This window comes from Phoenix dactylifera, unplaced genomic scaffold (genome assembly GCF_009389715.1).
Source record: "Phoenix dactylifera cultivar Barhee BC4 unplaced genomic scaffold, palm_55x_up_171113_PBpolish2nd_filt_p 000076F, whole genome shotgun sequence".
In the NCBI taxonomy this organism is placed as follows: Eukaryota; Viridiplantae; Streptophyta; class Magnoliopsida; order Arecales; family Arecaceae; genus Phoenix; species Phoenix dactylifera.
This window is the reverse complement of record NW_024067675.1, coordinates 1,092,501-1,112,190: the sequence shown is the minus strand read 5'-3', so window position 1 is coordinate 1,112,190 and position 19,690 is coordinate 1,092,501. Positions and strand designations below refer to the sequence as shown.

The 19,690-nt window shown below is 36.6% G+C and overlaps 2 protein-coding genes across 6 annotated transcripts; both read right to left on the bottom strand.

Annotated features, from left to right (window-relative positions):
• Positions 1 to 7,470: 7,470 nt before the first annotated feature.
• On the bottom strand, positions 7,471 to 8,258 carry LOC103708097. The gene is made up of 2 exons (XM_008792878.2): positions 7,845 to 8,258; positions 7,471 to 7,737 (listed from the first exon to the last, which is right to left on the bottom strand). The coding sequence occupies exons 1-2, from the start codon at positions 8,256 to 8,258 to the stop codon at positions 7,471 to 7,473; spliced, it is 681 nt and encodes a 226-aa protein (XP_008791100.2).
• A 1,438-nt stretch (positions 8,259 to 9,696) lies between these two features.
• Positions 9,697 to 18,785, bottom strand: LOC103706582 (major facilitator superfamily domain-containing protein 12-like). Of its 5 annotated transcripts, XM_026804656.2 has the most exons (14): positions 18,418 to 18,785; positions 16,708 to 16,939; positions 16,546 to 16,565; positions 14,928 to 14,999; positions 14,176 to 14,372; positions 13,996 to 14,071; positions 13,795 to 13,878; positions 13,625 to 13,704; positions 13,357 to 13,483; positions 12,337 to 12,396; positions 11,934 to 11,984; positions 11,685 to 11,843; positions 11,271 to 11,403; positions 9,697 to 10,357 (listed from the first exon to the last, which is right to left on the bottom strand). In XM_026804656.2, exons 4-14 carry the CDS (start codon positions 14,979 to 14,981, stop codon positions 10,179 to 10,181), a joined length of 1,200 nt encoding a protein of 399 aa, XP_026660457.1. In that variant the 5' UTR covers positions 14,982 to 14,999; positions 16,546 to 16,565; positions 16,708 to 16,939; positions 18,418 to 18,785; the 3' UTR covers positions 9,697 to 10,178. The 5 variants fall into 5 exon arrangements, with proteins under 5 accessions (XP_026660457.1, XP_008788956.1, XP_008788963.1 ...); XM_008790734.3 differs by lacking the exon at positions 16,546 to 16,565 and having other exon boundaries at positions 14,928 to 14,997; XM_008790741.3 differs by lacking the exon at positions 16,546 to 16,565 and having other exon boundaries at positions 9,697 to 10,354; positions 14,928 to 14,997.
• Positions 18,786 to 19,690: the final 905 nt, after the last annotated feature.

The window sequence follows — 19,690 nt, the reverse complement described above, 5'->3', positions numbered from 1 at the left end:
TTTGAACTTTACCAATACCAATGATGTGACCTTGGTTGTTGTCTCCAAACGTCACAGCACCTCCCTTCTTAGCTTCAAGGGTGAAAAATTGGTCTTTATCACCCGTCATGTGCCTTGAGCAGCCACTATCCAAATACCAGCAATTTTTGTTGACCTTGGCTGCAAGACACTCCTACACAAGCAAATCATGTCATCTTAGGTACCCAAGTTTTCTTGGGTCCTTCATGGTTAGTCAAGTTGGTTCCTTTTGGAACCCATACCCTTTTAATTTTTCTTTTAGTTTTACTTTTTCTAAAATTACATACATTTGCTTTATGGCCTACTGTACCACAACAAAAGCAGGTTATTTTCTTAGTTTTTGTTTTCCCAGCTTTAACAAAGAAGTTACTAAGAAGTTTTTGCTTATTCCTTAGTTTATATCCTAAACCGGCTTTATTAAACACTGCACGTTGACTATTTAGTATCATGTTTAATTTTTCAGAACTATAGGTAAATCTTTCAACTAAGGATTTGTATTTGTTAAGTTCTTTAGTTAGTGTCTGATTTTTGGCTTTTAGATCATTAAGTTCTTTAGTAAGATCCTTATCTAAGGTTTGTTTATATTTTTTAAGTTCTGAAAATTCCTTAGTTAGTTTTTCATTTTCTTTAGTTAAGGTGTTGGTCTTTTGAGTTAAAAGTTGGTTGCTTGTTTTAAGTTCTATATTTTCTTTGGTGATTAAATCCTTATCCTTAACTAATTTATCGTATTTATGTAGGTATGATTGATTAGTTATTTTCAGTTCTTTATTCTTAAGATTTATAGCCTTATATTCTACCATTAATTCATTAAATGCATCATAAAGTTCATCAAAAGAAAAATCAGGATGCGTGTCGGAAGTTACCTCGTTTTCGTTGGCCATGAAACAGAAATTGGCCTTCTCTTCTTGTTCATCATCTGATGAGGAGGATGATGAGTCGGAGTCCGATAGGGTAGTGACAAGTGCCTTTTTCTTCTTGTACTTACTCCCCTTCTTCAGTAAGGGGCACTCCGCTCTTATGTGACCCGGCTTCTTGCACTCGTAACAACCAATCCCCTCATTTTCCCTTTCCTTACCTTTGTCTTTGCGGTAGGAATTTGAGGGGCCTCTCCTTTGATGATAGGACTTCTTGTGGTTGATGAATTTCTTGAACTTGCGCACAAGAAGAGCCTCACCACCATCTTCCTCATCTTCTTCTTCTTCACTGCTGCTGCTGCAAGACAAGTCCTTGTCAGAAGATGTAGATTTAAGGGCTATTACCTTTTTCTTATGGGAGGACTCTTCCTCGTTGTGTTGTTTCATGGTGAGCTCGTGCGTCATGAGGGATCCAAGAAGCTCCTCAAGTGGTAGCTTGTTCAAGTCCTTGGCTTCTTGGATTGCTGTCACTTTAGCTTCCCACGACCTCGGTAGACACCGAAGGATTTTTCTGACAAGCTCACTGTTAGTATAGTTCTTGCCAAGGCTTTTTAGACCATTGACAATATCAGTAAACCTAGTGAACATGGATGTGATTGTTTCATTTGAATCCATTTTAAATAGTTCATATTTATGAACCAAGATGTTTATTTTGGATTCCTTGACTTGATTCGTGCCCTCATGGGTCACTTCAAGTCTGTCCCAAATTTCTTTTGCTGAATTACAAGTTGAAATCCTATTGAATTCATTACGGTCTAAGGCACAATAGAAGACATTCATTGCTTTAGAGTTTAATTGTGCCTTCCTCATGTCATGTTCATCCCAGTCCATTTCTAGTTTAGGTACCTTAACACCATCTACGTAAATGGATAGGATGTATGGCCCATTTACTACAATGGACCACATCTCATAGTCTTGGGCTTGGATGAATATTCTCATCCTAGCCTTCCAGTATGAGTAGTCAGATCCATTGAAGAAAGGGGGTCTTTGGGTGGACTGACCCTCAATGTGAGAAGATCCAAATGGGGTTGTCATTTTGATCTTTTAACTCTTGAGTGGAAGAGTTTTTGGCTCTGATACCACTTGTTGCCCAGATAGACAACCCAAGAGGGGGGGGTGAATTGGGTTTTTAAAATAATTTGGCTAATTAAAACTTTGTGGATGATTAATTAAAAACTATAGCAAGTTATTTAATTAAAGCCTAGTGCTGTGAGTAATGTGCGGGGAAGAAGATGAGAGACAATGCACTACAAACACAAAGTTTTATAGTGGTTCGGAGCTAACCCTTGCTCCTACGTCCACTCCCCAAGTCTCACTTGGGAATTTCACTATAACCCCCTTGGATTACAGCCGGTTGTTTTGCAAGCTCACAACCAAACTTGTTGTTTTACGAGCTCACAACGAACTCGGTCGGTTTTCCCAGGCTCACCGACTAGAACCAACCCCGATTGTTTTTCCGGGCTCACAATCAAACCCTTACACACGTTGGTTTTAACTTGGCTCACCAACCAACCTTAAACCCCTTGATTCAATCCCCCGATTGAATCAAGTAAATACAAGAGATAGAAGAAAACAGAAAATAGCTTCTCAAAAAGCAGATTTAAAACAATATAATCATAAAGGAGTTAGAAGCCCTCAAACGCTTTTAAGCTGGTGAAGAGGTATGGCTTCTAGAACTCCGGTCTCCTCTTGAAAGAGTGGTCGACTTGAATGCAGGAGGAGGAAGCTTTGATTGTTGGGAAGAAGTTGTTGGAGCAGTAAATGCAGATCTTCCCTTTTTCGTTTAAGAGCACTTGGAGAGCTTGAAAACTTGAATGCTTGGAGTGGAATATCTGTTCTCTACCTTGCTACAGTCCTCTGTGGCTATTTAAGCCAACCCCCACGGAAACTAGCCGTTACTCTGCTTTTTCTGGCCGTTCTGCATACTCTGCGCAGCCTGACAATATGACCGTTGGTGGGTTGGAGTCGACTCGCGCGATCAGGAGTCGACTCGGCTGTAGCAGGAGTCGACTCACACTTTTCCGGAGTCGACTCGACAACTGTTCCAAATTTGAATTAAAGTTGCCGTCTTGACTGGGAGTCGACTCGTCTTGACCTGGAGTCGACTCGCCAACTTCTGGAGCTGACCTGGCAATTTTGGAGTCGGCTCATCCACTGAAGTCCGTGGATCCAATTTTGAATTTTGTCCACTCGAGTCGACTCGACTGTCCTGGGAGCTCGAATCTCAGAGCCCGAACTCCCGATTCTCTGTCTTTTGGCTTATCCAGTCTTGGAGTCGACTCGAACTTCCTTGGAGTCGACTCGGCTCTCAGTTTCCGAAAGTTGGTCTTCTGCCTTTTGACGTGAAGCTTGTCTCGGAGTCGACTCGAGCTGTCTGTGAGTCGACTCGAATCTCAGAGGCAGTAACATGGTCTTCTGTCTGTTGATGGTCGCTCAGTCTCGGAGTCGACTCGCGTACTGCGGGAGTCGACTCGAATCTCAGAGTCCGAAAATCGTTCTCTGACTTTTTCCTTGTGTTCCTCTGAGAGTCGACTCTTACCTTCTTTGGAGTCGACCTGCCAACCATCGGAGTCGACTCGCGTTCCACTGGAGTCGACTCGAATCTCAGACCCGAAAACTGCTCTCTGACTTTTCTTTGTGTTTCTCTTGGAGTCGACTCTTACTACCCTGGAGTCGACTCGTTGAACATTGGAGTCAACTCGCGCACTTCGGGAGTCGACTCGTTGACAGTTTCTGAGTTGAAGCTTTCTGTCCTTCTGTCTGTTCTCAGTCGGAGTCGACTCGTACTGATCTGGAGTCGACTCGAGCTCGTGCCAGTGAACTTGATACGCTTGGAGTCGACTCGTGATACTCGGGAGTCGACTCGAGTCTCAGACTTTGGTTCAGCAGACTTCTTACCTTATCCAAAATACTATGAACCAAATCTAGAGACACTTGGACAGGATTTTCACTGAAACACTCAATTGAATTCATTAGTAATCACAAGATATACTCAAATGCTTTGAGCTCATCAAAATCAAATGGGGTTTTAATCAATCACTCCACAGTATATATCATCTGGCCATATACTGCACATTGATGAATACCATATTCTACAAATTATGTATCAATTTACCTAAAAATATATATTAACATATTACATGATTAATTTGTTTGGTGTGTATCATCTGGTCATGTAATGTGTATCGATAAAAAATATGTTCTAAAAATTAAAAAAAAAGAGGATGCTATATTTTTTTCCAATCATAGAATTGACGATGTAAGAAAAGTCTTTTAACTTTTAGGTTTCTTCTTCAAGATAAATATTAAAAAAAATACTAATAAAATAAGAAGCGCATCTCATATTTCTTTCTCTAGCGCATGTCCTATATTAATTTTCTTCGCTTCTTGGACCTCTACAGTTGTCCATGCCAAATGGTTCAACTCTAGTTTGGTGAATTTTAACATGAATGGGAGTTTTCACCATCGTGGAAAACCACTTTCGCATCCATCCATCTTCTCCCCGAGCAAGGTTAAGAGAGAGAGGAGGGAGAGAAAAGCTGTGCACCTGTCCCTCTATCAGCTTGCACCTTTGGCTAGCCCCCATCGCCGAGTTCTTCTCCGTTAGATCGAAAGATAATCCCCACATGGTTCGCGTTGTTGGAGCAAAATAGATGCTAATAACATACAAATGGCATCAAATAATAATGAAAAATAGAGCTGAACAATGAGGCACGAGATAGGCTCAAATCCACTTCAAAAAACCTTTCATTTCAACCATAAAAAACTGAAAATATAACTTACAAATATGCAGAAAATCAGCAACTTGGAAGATACCTTTTCTTCTTATTGTCTTCTTCTTTTTAACACAAAAATTTGCTCAAAAAATTTCTCCTACCAAGCTCTCACCTTCCTCTTCTTCTTTTCAAAGAGGAACTTAAAAGTCACTCTCATACCATAAAACCCTTGGACTGATTTTTTCCTTTTTTTTACATAAAGTGGGACCTAAACTAACAGACTATTATAAGTACACTAAGAAACTAGAAAAATACACTTAAAAAACTAGAAAAATACGTAGGATGCCATAAAGCAAAAAGTTAAAAGAAATCCATTAAATTGGGTTTACATTTTCAACATCCACCCTTAAACCCAATTTCCAAAAGCTTTCATGCCCAACATATTCTTTAATTTTCTAAACACATTATGCTTCAATGGCTTGGTGAAGATATCTGCCACCTGGTCTTGAGACTTGCAATGCACCAATTCTACTCTTTTCTCCTTCACATGCTCTCAGATAAACTGATAGCGAGTGTCAATATGCTTGCTTCTTTCATGAAATACTAGTTTCTTAGCCAAAGCAATTGCCGATCGATTATCAACAAAAATTTCTGTGGCACTTTCTTGAGCAAAACCCAAATAGTTTAAAAAATTTCTCAATCAAATAAAATGACAAATGGTAGAATTTGCTGCCACATACTCCGCCTCATAGGTTGATAAAGTTATAATTGATTGCTTCTTGGATGACCAAGTGAATGCACTATTTTCCATAAAGAAGACATGGCTGGAGGTGCTCTTCCTTTCATCCAAATCTCTACCCCAATCACTATCGGAATAACCCACAAGTCTAAAATCATGTAAATGAGAGTAGAATAAACCATTATTGAGTGTAGCTTTGATATAGCATAGGATCCTCTTGATGATATTGCGATGTTATTAAAATAATTGTCAAATCTCGCATTATATGCTTTTAGTGCTTGATTCAACCCATAAAGAGCCTTCTTCAACTTGTACACTTTGTCTTCATGACCTACTTTAACATACCCTAAAAGTTGTTCTACATAAATCTTCTCTTTAAGAAAGTCATTCAAGAAAGCCAATTTTTATTAAATTGATAGATTTTTCATTTGTATTGAGCGGCCAAAGAAAGAACCAAAATACTTCACCAAAATCAACTCCGAGTTATTGCTTATAACCTTTTACTACCAACCTCTTCAAACTTCTCCCTTTGCATCTTTCTTTGTCTTGTACACCACTTCATACTAATTGATTTTTGTTCTTTTGGTAAGCTTGTCAAAGCCTAAGTATCATTCTTCCTAATTGTCTTGATCTTTTCATCCATTGCTTTCTTCCACTTATCTTCTTGAATAGCCTCTTTAAAGAATATAGGATCACAATACATGAAGAAATAATACAAATTTAGATTACCATCTTGAGTCTCCGTAGCTTTATAAACTTCTCTCAACTTCTCACTTTGAGTGGCATTTCATTAGAACTTTCTTCCGATGATAAGAATGATGATGAAAAAGGGGATTCTTGTAAAAATGATTGTGAATCATTCTCAACTTGTGTTGGTACTTCCTCTTATTTAACTTGTAGCTCAACTAGAGTAGTCTTATTTTAATTCTAATCCCACATGCCTTCTTCTTCAAACACAACATCTCTACTTATGAACATGAATGCATTCTTTGTAATTGGATTATACAATTTGTAGCCCATTGCTTGCCCACCATAACCAAGAAAAATGCATTTTTTACTCTTATCATCAAGCTTTATCCTTCTAGCCTCCAAAATTTTAGCATATGCAATGCATCCAAAAACTTTAAAATGAGAGACATATGGCTTGAAAGAGCTCCAAGCTTCTTCCGGTGTCTTCAAATAAACACTCTTTGTAGAGCATATATTCAATAAGTAGACAGCATATGCAACTGCTTCAGCCCAAAATTCTCTAGGCATTTTTTCTCCTTTCAACATACTTCTTGTCATGTCCAAGATTGTCTGATTCTTTCTTTCGGCAACACCATTAAGTTGAGGTGTGTAGGATGGAGTCACTTGATGCATATCTCGTGCTCCTTACAATAATTTTCAAAGAGATCGGAAGTATACTCTCTACCTCTATCAAATCTCAAAATCTTTAATTGGTAGCCACTTTGCTTCTCAACAAAAGTTTTAAACTCTTTGAAAATATCCAATGCATCAAATTTTCTTTTCAAAAAATACACCCAAGTCTTCCGACTAAAATCATCAATGAAAGTAAGAAAGTACCGATTCTACAATTTGACATAGGCTTCAAAAGGCCATAAATATCAGTGTGCGCAAGATCCAATGGTTTTCATGCTCTCCATCTCATTTCTTTAATGAATCTTGATCTTTGATGCTTGCCAAGAATGCACCCTTCACACACTTGATGTACATGATCAATAAATGGTAACCCCTTCACCATGTTCTTTGTAGTCAAGAGCTTCAAGCCTCCAAAGTTAAGATGCCCAAATGTCAAATGCCACAACCAAGAATTGTCATGTGTAATGGAGCTAAGACATTTGAGTACATCATGTTGAATATGCAAAGATAACATTCTTCCATGTGACATTTTTACATGAGTAATTAAATTACAATGACTATCCCACAAAGTAAGAGAGTAGTTTTTCATATTAACACAATAATTTTTCTCCAAAAGTTGACCCAAGATCAAAAGATTTTTATGCAAATTTGGAATATAATAGACATCGGAAATAAAATCATGATTGCCATTCTTCAGCTTGATGAGAATAGTACCTTTGCTTTATGCCAGAATTTTGAAGTTGTCACCAAAAGTAACATAGCCTTGCATAACTTCATCCAAATCAACAAACAATTCCTTCTTTCCCGTCATGTGGTTGCTTGCGCCAGTATCAAGATACCATGCATTGTTTTCATTCTTCTCATTCCCATTATGAGCCAACAACAAAGTAGACGTCACCCCATCAATACTCTCTTTCTCAATGATATTAGTTTGCTCTCCAACTTTATTGCCTTGCTTTGCCCAACATTCATTGCTATAGTGCCCATACTTGTAACAATTGAAGCATTGCACATTTCTCTTATCAAAGTTTTATTGATTAGAATGATGATTAAAATTGCCTCTTGACCTTTCTTTTGGAGGAAATGATAATTGACCTCTTCCACCATGCCTTCCACCTCTTCCTCTATAACCGGAATTGCTTCCTTGATTACTAAATCTTCTTCCTTAGTTTCCATAATCTCTTCCACAACCTCTATAATTTCTTCCTCGATTCTCATAGCTTCACCTTGGCCTCTTTGAGTAATAGTAATATGGCATTCTTCCTTGACATCTTGCATAAAGAGCTTGGATTGAAGAGCTTGTTCTAAAGAACTAGAAGAATTCTTATTCAATCTATGCTTATGAACTTGTAGCATTCCAATAAAATGATCAATTGTCATAGTGTTCAAATCTTTTGTCTCTTCAATGACTACCACCACATGCTCAAATTTTGGGGTCAAAGAATGCAAAATTTTCTCTATCACCCTAACATCATCAATCTCCTCACCATTTCTTTTTATTTCATTCATGCTCAACTCCTCAAAAAAAAATTTCAAAATTTAGAGCCACACCTTCATAACTTTGTTAATATCCCTACAAGCATTCTTAAGAATTTATCATGACTCCTTTGAAGTTTTGGCATTAAAAATTTTCTCAAAATTAGCTTCATCAATAACTTGGTAGAGGGCAAATAAAGTTTTTTTATCTCTCTTCTTTGACTCTTTGAGAATATTTCTTTAACCTTCAGTAAGCCTCTCTACTACTTGTGGTGAGCAGGCTTCCAATCCATGGAGTTCTGTTCTGTTCTGCTCTGCTCGGGAGAAAGTTTACACCATCTTCATTTCCCCCAAAAGAAAAGAAAAAAACAAAACAGAGAACATCTTCAGTTAGTATGGCAACATTACAGTGTGCTGAACTTTCGACTGCATCTTAGTTATGGGGCCCACCAGAAGTTCTTGACGTGGCAGGAGTGCATTGGATGAAAATCCAGAAAGCTGTTGAGGTATCCGCCGATAAAATTGCTCCATCTCTCATCATTATGGAGTTTTGGCTGCTAAAGTTCTATTTCGAGAAGAAAAGTTGGGAGCCATCTGTCCCAGCTTATAGAACTGGAAGACCGCCAGTTACAGAATCGCATAGAAGCCAACTCTGGTGAGCTTAATACTTAAGCATTCTAAATCCATCTCTCTACACTAAGAAAATTGCGAGTATCCAGTTTTGTTTATTTAAGGCTTTTTCTGCCCATCTGGATGACTATGCTTCAATTTACTGCAGGTTTATAACGTGCTAACTTGCCTAGATCCGGACTATGAAAATATAGTTACGAAACAATAGAAAAATAGAAGTATTTTTTAAAAATTGGAAAAAATGAAATTGAGAAAAAAAAAATAGGAACAAATTCCCACTCATTGAATTTGTAATAACTCCATTAAAGGAAGAGAAAGAGAAAATTAACGAGAATAAAGCAGATGTTGGCAAAAGAAGACAGCCAACTGGAACAAGAGGAATGGACTTCAATAAAATCCTTCGAGAAGATGTAGAGGCCATTAAGAACAATTTGTAGGTGGGTATTCAAATAAAGGGAGCACCTTGTAATCATGAAAATGACAGTTGTGACCATAGTAGCCACATGAATCGAAGCAGATACTGAAGTGGGACCCTCCACTACATCGGGTGACCGTGCATCAAATAATGAAAAAGATAGCAACTCTCGTCGATCCTGTTAAGAAGGGTTTGCTTCTAAGCAAGAGCCTGTCCTTAAACCAATTTGATGCGGTTTTCCAACATCAATGAGAGGCAACGACAATGACCCCAGGAACAATGCGGTTGATAAAGAAAACGGAAAGGAAAATTAGTAATACAAGGTTCTCAACTCCTGCCCCAGTTTCGCCATCACTTGCTGGATATACCATCAGTATCCCTTAAGACAAGTGATCAAATAAATAAATCAATACATAAAGAAAACTCTTTTTATGGGAAACTACACAAAACAAATATGCAATAAATCATGCAAAGTGCTTGTATTACAATGTACATGGCTGTCCAAAAAATGAAGGACAGCAAAGTTGTTTAATATAATACATGACCAAAAAAAGTAAAATATCCAATGTAACGTTAGATCATCCAGAACTTTTTTAGCATACAATATTTCAATCTGTGCAGATCTGTCTGTCAGCAAGTGAGGCTATAAATTAGCTCTCTCCTCATCACAACTGCTTTTGTGGCACTCCTGGCATCAACTTCTTTTGCAAAAGTTCTGATGATAATACAAAATGAAGGTACTCTAGGAAGCAGACGATGGGTTACAAGAGCTTAGAATGAGATAGTATGGAGACCAATCTGTTAAATTGCTTTAATCTGGACCGAAGCAATATGCCTCGAAGCACCGCCAATCTCATTATCTGATCTTTCAATCAAATTGCAACAGAAAAGTTCCAAATTCAAGATTCCTATGATCCCACAAGAAGAGGCTCCATTAAAGTCCTTGAACGGTCAGGAAGCCTTATAGTATATGTTATAATTGCTGAAAGAAGTGCGCAAGTTGCAGGAATGAGTCCTAGACCGCATCTGCTAATTGAAAAGTGACCTGCTGTCACTACATGATTGTCCATGGCAGCAGGCACGCCTGCTAGAGAAAGGGTTGAGCTTGTTAGCCGAAAATACCAATTCCACTTGAGTTTTTTCTGGCATCTCGGGAAAGCATATTATAAAATTTTTGACAAAGTGATAAACAATGAACATGAAATAAGCAAATCTCCTTCTACAGAAAGTTGTACATTGTCCCAGCAGATGTAATGAGAATGACCTCAAAAACATGCAATCAAACTTGCAACAAAAAAATAAAAGCAAAAATAAAAAACTTCATATTGTTGTTAAAAATCTCAGATAGCCTTTCCAGCATTGTAGAGAAAAGGGCTAAACTCTAGTCTTGTGGTGATTATTTTTTTTATTAATTAAAATTTAACTAACATTGATCAGCTTTAAGAAGCTTAAAATGATCTACCTCAGTATACAAATATTTGTTTATGCATATGTCCATATAGTTTTTGGAGTTTTAAGGACAATATTTTAAGGCAGCTCTAAGAGTTATTATGAACTCATTGCTCTAAATGAAATCACAGCCAAAAACCAGTGAATGAGGATACTAGCAACCATCTCAAATGTTCAATAATATCCATGATTATGGCCGATTTTTGGCAAGGTGTCAATTGACATAAGATACTCGTAAATCTGATTATAGAGTACCACACCAGCGACCAGCAGCCTAGTCACAACTATATGGGGTCACTGTATAATGGAACTAAGAATCATATTGTTGAGGGCATAGTATCAAGCTCATGTGAACTAAGAATATATCACAGATGATATTATACCTCAGATTTCACATTTTTATGAATTTGTCTGGAAGACACTTTTGAGTATATATATACAAGTAGTAGTGTGTTGAGGGCAAAGTATTTGACATGCTAGTTCTGTGGTCCTTCACTGTATATGAGGTATAATATATTCTATAATATCAGGCGACCGAGTAATTGATATACCTTGATATGATTCAAGAACATATAAAGCTAGCCCACATGACAACTTGTCCAGAAAACTCAGTGATCCGTAAACAAAAGCACAACCATTCAAGTCTTCCCCAACAAGGACACTTTCCATGCTAATTGCTGTCACCTGCTTTCAAGGAAAATTACCAAACAATGTCCCATAAAATATCCATTAGGTAGTGATTTCAAATATCAACTTCTGCACGTTATTAATTTCATGGAATTTTTCACAAGATGTCAGTCTGCTGGAGCCATATCATCTTGAGCACATCAAGTAACAACATTGAGAGACTTGAAAATATAATTTTCCAATTGCTCAGATGATAATTGCACAATATTAACAAGATTGATTCAGTTGATGATGACCAGGAAGTTAAAATTTTTAGAGCATGTGATTCATTAACGCACCATCATTAATGCATTGGCAACACCAATAGTGATTGACAGAATATACATGAAACTCTGGAGCTTGCTCGGAAGAACAAAAATTCCTGCACCAGAAAATATCCAGAAAATGGCCCCACCAGTAAAGAAGGCCTTAAGGCGCCAACCAGTCCATCTAATCTCCTATATGCAGTTACAAAGTTTATTATTTGGAAACAGCAGGCTACTAATTAGCACCAAATGATGTACAAGATTATGATGCTATAGTAAGACCTGAAGCATGACAGATACCATGAAGCTGCAAATGTAGATAATGGCAGGTACCTGAAAAGAACGGTTAAAAAACATACTTTTGCTCAAAAATCTTAACTGCTAGAATTAAGTCATCAAAATGCATGATGGGCATGATTGTAGATCCACACATTTAACATGATCGACAAATATTTGAGTGCATTGCCATGAAATTCAGTGGATGAAATTCTTCCTAAACATAAATAGGTGAGATACCTTGAAATTTTTGGCTAATCCTTTATAGGTATTTCAAATATTAATTAACAATGTGGCACTTTAGTCTATTTAGGCCACTATAAATGCAGCAGGAGTTAAATATTAGCTCAAATCCTGTTGTTAAGTTTTTCTCTAGTATATGTGACTGCTCAAAAGTTTGAATGCTTACCAAGGCCTTTGAAGAATGATTCATTTTCAAGTCATCAATGACATAGAATGCAAGAAGTGCCTGAACAAAGACCAGAAATACTATGAGAAAATAAGAAATTTGCAAGGTTCTAACTCTGCCTGAATAAGATTGCAGTATTTCCCTGATGCATTTGACTAAGCATTATTAACAAGTATAAAGTATTTGAATAGGTGTTGTTGGAATCCACAAGTTAATAAAATCCAAAAAAAATTAAGGAATAAAAAACATAAGATGTGGGAATATGTTATTGGCCTGGACACTATATTATAGAAACCATGAGGGAAAGAACAAGAAAAAACCCATTATAGATCTATCAATGCAAAAACACCATTAACAAAATATTGATAAAAAATAAAGAATTCCAGCTCACGAGAATAACTAAACAATGCCCTGATTAATTTAAATCATAGTACTTTGAATGGCCAAAAAAGACTGTTAGAAAGAAAAAGTTAAATTCATTTGTTGTGAAAGGATACGTTCCAGAAGCTAAGCAACCAGTATTTCAGAACACAAACTCAGCAGGAAAAGAAAAGGTGAGACAACTAATAAAAGAACAACAACAACAAAAATGGCAGAAGCTTTGAGTATGTACAGGTACTGTATTCATAGTCAAAAAAAATCCGAATATAGGATCTGTCAAATTGCCTATTTACCATATGAAAAGAAGTATGAAGAAAAGGGGCCATATATTGAGACAATAGAAAGGACAAGATGAATAAACAGACTATATTCTAGGTGGTCAAGAAGGGAAATGAGAGTAAGGCGTGCATACGCCCTTGATGAACTAGGAAAAAGCGTAACAGAGTTGGATAGATTTTAATATCCTCATGGTTGATGTATACAAAATAGAATGAGGTGAACAGTTAAAATATAATAGAAGGCAACAAAGATATACCTTGCAAGTGTATACTAAACTTCTATATTGCTCAGAGCATATATTACAATATTCATTATCACCAGTGAATTGATAAAGCGAATGGAGTTGGAAAGTATTGTAACCTGTGAAACATTGGTTGCTAGTCGAGTAAGCATATAAACAAGAGCAACTTGATAGTATAAAACCTTCTTGAACCAGTGGGCCCATGAAATTCTAGAAAGATCTTTACACTGGACTTGAAGCTTCAACCTACACAATGAAAATAGAACATAGACATTTGGTTTGTGGAAAAAAAGTAGGAAACAAAGATCTGAAAATTATGACTCATCTGATAAACTAAACCTAGGACCAGAGAAAACTTAAATTATTGTTTACAAACCATCAACTTACTCCGGTTCTTTGGTTCCAATGAGAAATATGACCACAAAGCAGCATCCAATGAAAATCGACAGGTATGCAATCCAGCGGTACTGGTCAAAACAAGGGAATACAAAAGATGAAATAGACAAAAAAATGTACAGAGAAAAAAGATTTGGATATTTAGCAACATATGAACATACCTCAATCTTAACATCAGCAGATTGTTTGGCATCATATACACTGAATACAGCTAAAGCAATTGCATATAAACTGAGATTGGATACCTTCAACAACCATAGAGTGCCAATAAATTTAGTTTGAATTTTTTTAATTTAATATGGCATAAAACAAAAAAAAAAGGATGCACATGAAAAAATTTATGTACTAAGAGAGATTATGACCATTGTGAAGGCATTACGACAGCTTGCAAGTGCAACTCTGCTTGTTGGATTCAATGTGATGCAATTTACCATTGACCTTGAACAGCAAAGAAAAATAGCGTAATGTGTTTAACTGTATGGATAAAATAAAGACAGATAGAAAAGAATGAAAATAGAATTTTGAAAAATAGATAGTATTACATGTGTGAAACTTGGGTAGCAGCCCAACCCACGTTAAATATTGCAGCAAATGTGCTATACCCAATAGTTTGTACTGTAGATGAATTAGTCCCCAAGATTTTGCAGGGAAGGCAGCCACCAAAAACGGATGAAAAAGAAATGGCAACCAAAAATGATCCTCCAGCATGCCATAGTTTGAAGTGCCCGAACCGGTCTATCTGATGTGAATAATTTATTTATCAGAAAAAGACATCACAAGGGACAAGTTATTCAAATTAACAATGAAGATGTTGACCTTTGAATATTGACTAACAGAATGACAGAACTAAATAGTCCTTGTCAATGGTGTATTCTAGGTATCATCCAAGGACCTTTTGCTTAAAGTCACTTTTGTAGGAAATACGGCAATATTTATTTGGGTTAACAGAAATATATATATCTCTGTGTGTGTGTGTGTGTGTCCTCTCTAAAGTAAGCAGCAGCACCTATGAACTCAATAATGTTAGATGAAATGTCTTCAAGATCTCCACTCTCCACGCTCCTTTTTTTTTTTGTTATTATTCATCATATATCTGATTTGGATCCATTAATCGTGTAAAAGAGCAACTTTTCTTAAAGGGTTCGGAAGAAATCAGACTATCCCAAGTATATCTGACCCGATAGAGCTAAACGTACCCAAGGTTTTCCAGATCAGAATATTGACAATTAAGAGCATCTAAACATGTAAAAGTCTATGATATCAAATGCTGTCAAAATGAAAATCTATGATATACCAGCTCTCCAGCAAATACTGTGGCAAAGGCATCAGCAATTTGGCCGGATAGCATAACAATGGCTGCATCCCTGTATATATGATTAGCCAAATACAATATTAGAAGGTGACCAATTAATAATGCACCTTCCTAAGTTGTCTTCATAAAAACTAGAGATAACACAGGACTGGAAAGAATGCATTTATACTCAAATATGGTTTAATTTGCTTGCTACATGGAAGCTGAACAATAAAAACAGCATTTGGAAGATTTTTACACACACAAAAAAAATGCTCGCAAATCCATTAGTGTCTAAACAAACATGATATTATAACCGAAATGTTAACATGTCCAATTGCAGAGCAGATCACAATGCAGAAGATGGGCTAGAAGTTCTATGAGATAGAATAGCAAGAGTCAGAAAGCAACCAGGAGAGAAACTAACTTCAAGAAAGAAACACACAAGTCCAGAAACTACCTAAACAGTCATTGGTGTAAGATATTTAAAGAAAACATGTTGAGGATGACCAAAGTTTCCACTTTCCATGTTAAGCGCCCCATAAGGAAGGGTACCAAAAATGACAGTTCAGATCCCATAATACATAATTATTTGGGTAAATTAGATAAAATAAAACGATCTCATGGGACAAAATTACCATTTTGCAAATCATAAGGACTGCCCAAACGTATCAGATAAGATTCAAAGGTATAGAACCTCTATTCTGCAATAGATTTCTTCCACATTAAAAATAAATAAATAAGTGCAGGGAAAAAAACTAAGTTGGCTACACAAATTATCGATAGTAGAGACTCAATAAATGATAATCAAGGGATCCACCAAACAACTATCTCACAAAAAAATGTACACAATTATGTAAATATTATGATCATTAACAGCATTGAAGACCTCATATATAATATTAGCAAAGTGCTATGGTCTAGTGACTGCCAGGGTTCAAGAGATATCATTCTTGGAATATCTTCATTAAGTAGCAAAGAATCACTATAAGCAGGATTTCATTAGAGGAAGCTGCAAGATGCTCCGACATCCAGCTCACTTAAGTCTGTTATGCCATGAGATTTACCCATTCAATATTTGTAGAGACATAAGATAAATAGGAAGAGACTAGAGAGGAAAAGACTTCCATCAACAATTTCTTTCAAACATGGTATGCCGTACCGTACCGAATCGGACGATACCGGACGTACTATACCGTACCGGTGGCGTACTGACATTCAATATGCCAAAAAACTGCGTACCGTACCATACCGACACTATGCTAGTGTGGCATCAGTATAAGGTCCGGTACCGAGATGGCGGACATTGCTTTCAAAAAATTTTCATACTATCAAGCAAGGGAAAAATCATGTTTATGGCTTATGCAAAAAAAGGAAATGGCTGTAGGGCTGCAGCAATTACAGTTGCCATCACAACTTTACAAATTACAGTTGTTCTTACTTTCTAAGATACTATCTGGGCAAGAAGTGAGTTGGGAGCCCTCTTGGACACCCCTTTCTATTTGATTAATTAAAAAATCAGAAAGGTAGATCTAAGTATGCAAGTGCTAGAACAACACAAATAATGAATGAACCAACCTATCATATCATGATACATCATACCATGAAGGAACATTAATGTTTCAATTGAGCCAAACGATCCTTCCATCAGAGTAACTGGATACATATTTTTCCATGGGACGGTACAAAAATGCAAATGCATATCAAGGTCAAGGCAAAGGATCTCAGGGGAAATCCAAGCAAAAAACAATTAAAGATATGCAAGTCCAGATGAAATATATACCTTGGACTTAGTCCCATATCTGTCAGGAATAACAACAAATACGTAAACCAACATGCTGATGTGATGTCATTTAGCATGTGACCAACACCATAGGAAAGTATAGATAATCTTCCTAAAGGCTCAGCATTTTGTAGTTCAGTTGATGACTCCACAATAATTGAATTAACCATTGTCATGTACAAGATAAGGGCACTTCAAATTTTTCAAAAGTGGTCCTAATTGGTCAAAATACCTGCAAATAGAAAGAAACAAAGTGAAAAGGATGAAAAAATAAAATATTTTACGAATCATCATATGACTTCCTAGGGGATTAATGCAATTCATAATCAAAATGAAAGTTCCTTTATGTGTATGGCATCACAAATAATTGAGATTGGACTTTGTAAATCTTAGCACTAGAACTTCAATCAAATTTAAATATTATAATGATATCTTTTCCTTGTACTTCCACATCCCCTCGGTCCCCCCCCCCCCCCACCAAAAAAAAAAAAAAAAACAAAACAAAACAAAAAAAAAGCACTACACACTTCCATCTTCATCCAACTATTTCAAGGTCTAGGGAAAACAAAGACGTTGGTTTCATAAGCTTAGATTGTACATCGTAAAGGTAGGTTTTCTTCCCATGAACAAGTCCTTTAGGTTTAATGGTAATAAAACTTCTTGACCAGGAATCAACAGCATTTCGCAAAAGGCGTGCACATAAAGCAAAAACTCCATAACAAGACCAGGAAACTGTGTTAGCCATGACCCCATCATGCATCTAGTATCTAGAGCCTTCTAAAGAATACCTTGCATGCATACCCAAATTAGAATTTTTTTCGTATATATATAGGATACAAAAGGCATGGTAAATGTCCAAAAGTTTATCAGGCATCACTATATCAGTTCTTTTAATAGAGTCGCTAATTTGTGCCATTTCCACCTTATAAGGGGTCATAAGTAGTGATAGCTATTAACGATAACTCATAATTTTATTACCAAAAAAAATGTTTACTCATAAGTCCTTTACTCAAAAAAAAGTCGGTATTCTTTTCCTAGCATGAGAAGCAGTTTGTAGCGAAATCCATCATAAACTAATCTCTTACTATCCATGGCTTGCTTGCCATTCTTGGCTATCCCCATCTTCATATCTTTCCTTTCCTTCCTCAGTGCCCTCACGAAGTTACAAAGCTTAGGCTTTAAATACCAAAAAAATAAAGTGTCGGTAAAGGCAGAGCACAGTTAGGAGACAGTTTAACAGCTCTCATTGGCTCATCCGAATCATAGAAACCCAGCTTCAGGGACTTCCCAACGAGTGTCAAATTTAGCGGAGCCTTCCTTTTTCTAGATTGTTGTATAAAGAAGTAATAATATGTGAAGATAAAACCAGAGTCCAAGATAAAAAAGACTTCCAAACCAACCTAATTAAGTCGCGAAATCACATACTCTCTTGAAAAGCTGTGATTGGGAAAAACAAAACAAGAGGTCGAAGAAGAAAAACAAACCATCCGGTTTATCAATTCTAAAGGGAAAAAATGGCCAAGAAACCAATTCCACAAAAGCCCAATCTTTAACACCTAGTAACGCCAGGACTTTTTAGAGAAACCACAAAAAAAAAAGATTTTTTTGAGGGAAAAAATTCAAATATCGAATGCGTGAATCGCCAAAACGACTCAACATCTTAAAGTATAGGCAATAACTTCTAAATAAATGAAAAAAAAATAAAAAAACCTTTGAGCGACCGAAAGCAGCATGCAATGGAAGAGCAACCAAAAGAGAAGCCATATCACGGTTGCTTCGATTGGAAGGGAGACAGATCAAAGGTCTCCAAGGGGAGGAAAAGAAAAGAAGAAAATATCTCAACGGGGATATGTGAAGGAGAAGAAAAAGGAAGAGAGTGGTTTCGTCAGAGAGGAGGATGAGGTCGCTGCCATCTCCCTCGTCGGTGTCGCTTGTTGTTTTCTTATTAGACCGTTCCTTGGATCCGGGGGTATCTATTGAATAAATAACTGACCAAAGGATTCCGCTAGCCGCAAGAAGGGACTCCGTTTCGGTGGTGGATATGGCCGGCCTCCTTCAGGCCCTGACCCTTTCTTCGAAATTGGGAGAGGTTGGAGTAGAGGAAGTCAACCTGGCGGTATATCTTAAGTTATCTCACCGACAAGAAGTTACTGTCCTACAGGGATGTGATAGATTTAGAATTTAACTAGATATTTAATATCAATTTAAAAAGACGCAAGTCATTAGATAGAGTTGAACAATTCAGGAGTTTTATGAGTTGTTTGGAAGTTAATTTAAAGTAAGAGACAGCCGTGGTGGGGATCTGCAAAGGAGGAACATCCGCTGCTCAGTAACATTTGCATAATGATAAAAAATTATAATTTTTTATAGGCTGTATCGAGAGAGGAACAGAGTTGCAGTATAGATTTTTTGAATATATTATATAGCCGCCGTTCCACCCTGCACCACATTCTCTCTTTAGTCCCTTAAGTGATGGCTTAACCTTTGAGAAGTTTTGTGAGAGAAGTATAGTTTGATTGGGATTGAGAAATAAGAGTTTGTGCAAGGCAATAGGCCTAACCTGTTTTAAGATAAAATAGGAGAGGTGCTCTCGTTGTGAAAGTTAACTGGCGGAATCAAGATAATATTTCATGATTTTGAAATTATCATGTTTAAAGAATTGGAAACTAAGAATGAAAATATATGAATTAAATAAAGAGTATCGATGTATTTATTTGATTTTAATTTTAAAAATTAAGGATGTGGATAAGAGATCGACAGAGATTACTTAAAATGAAGTACAACTGCTTTGGAATGCTTGAGAGAAATCATGTAGATTAGAAATAGAAAAATAAAAAGGTGTGCATATTTTTCTTTTGCTAGATATTTGTAGAGAATGGAACGGAGCCTATTTTAGTTACAAATTTTGACACATGGAATCTAAAACAATATATTTCTTAATATAGTATAAATTACTGCATAAGTAACTCAATTTGGTAGTCAG

What these genes read in the sequence shown, in the direction of transcription:
- LOC103706582 (XM_008790734.3), bottom strand. Translation starts at nt 16,883, where the DNA reads ATGACAATGGTTAATTCAATTATTGTGGAGTCATCAACTGAACTACAA. An exon ending in ATCATTCTTCAAAGGCCTTG is followed by an intron (nt 11,985 to 12,336) that starts GTAAGCATTCAA and finishes CGTTCTTTTCAG; the next exon opens with GTACCTGCCATTATCTACAT. An exon ending in TGTTCTTGAATCATATCAAG is followed by an intron (nt 10,358 to 11,270) that starts GTATATCAATTA and finishes CCCTTTCTCTAG; the next exon opens with CAGGCGTGCCTGCTGCCATG.
- LOC103708097 (XM_008792878.2), bottom strand. Translation starts at nt 8,258, where the DNA reads ATGAATGAAATAAAAAGAAATGGTGAGGAGATTGATGATGTTAGGGTG. An exon ending in TGGAAGGCATGGTGGAAGAG is followed by an intron (nt 7,738 to 7,844) that starts GTCAATTATCAT and finishes AATTGTTACAAG; the next exon opens with TATGGGCACTATAGCAATGA.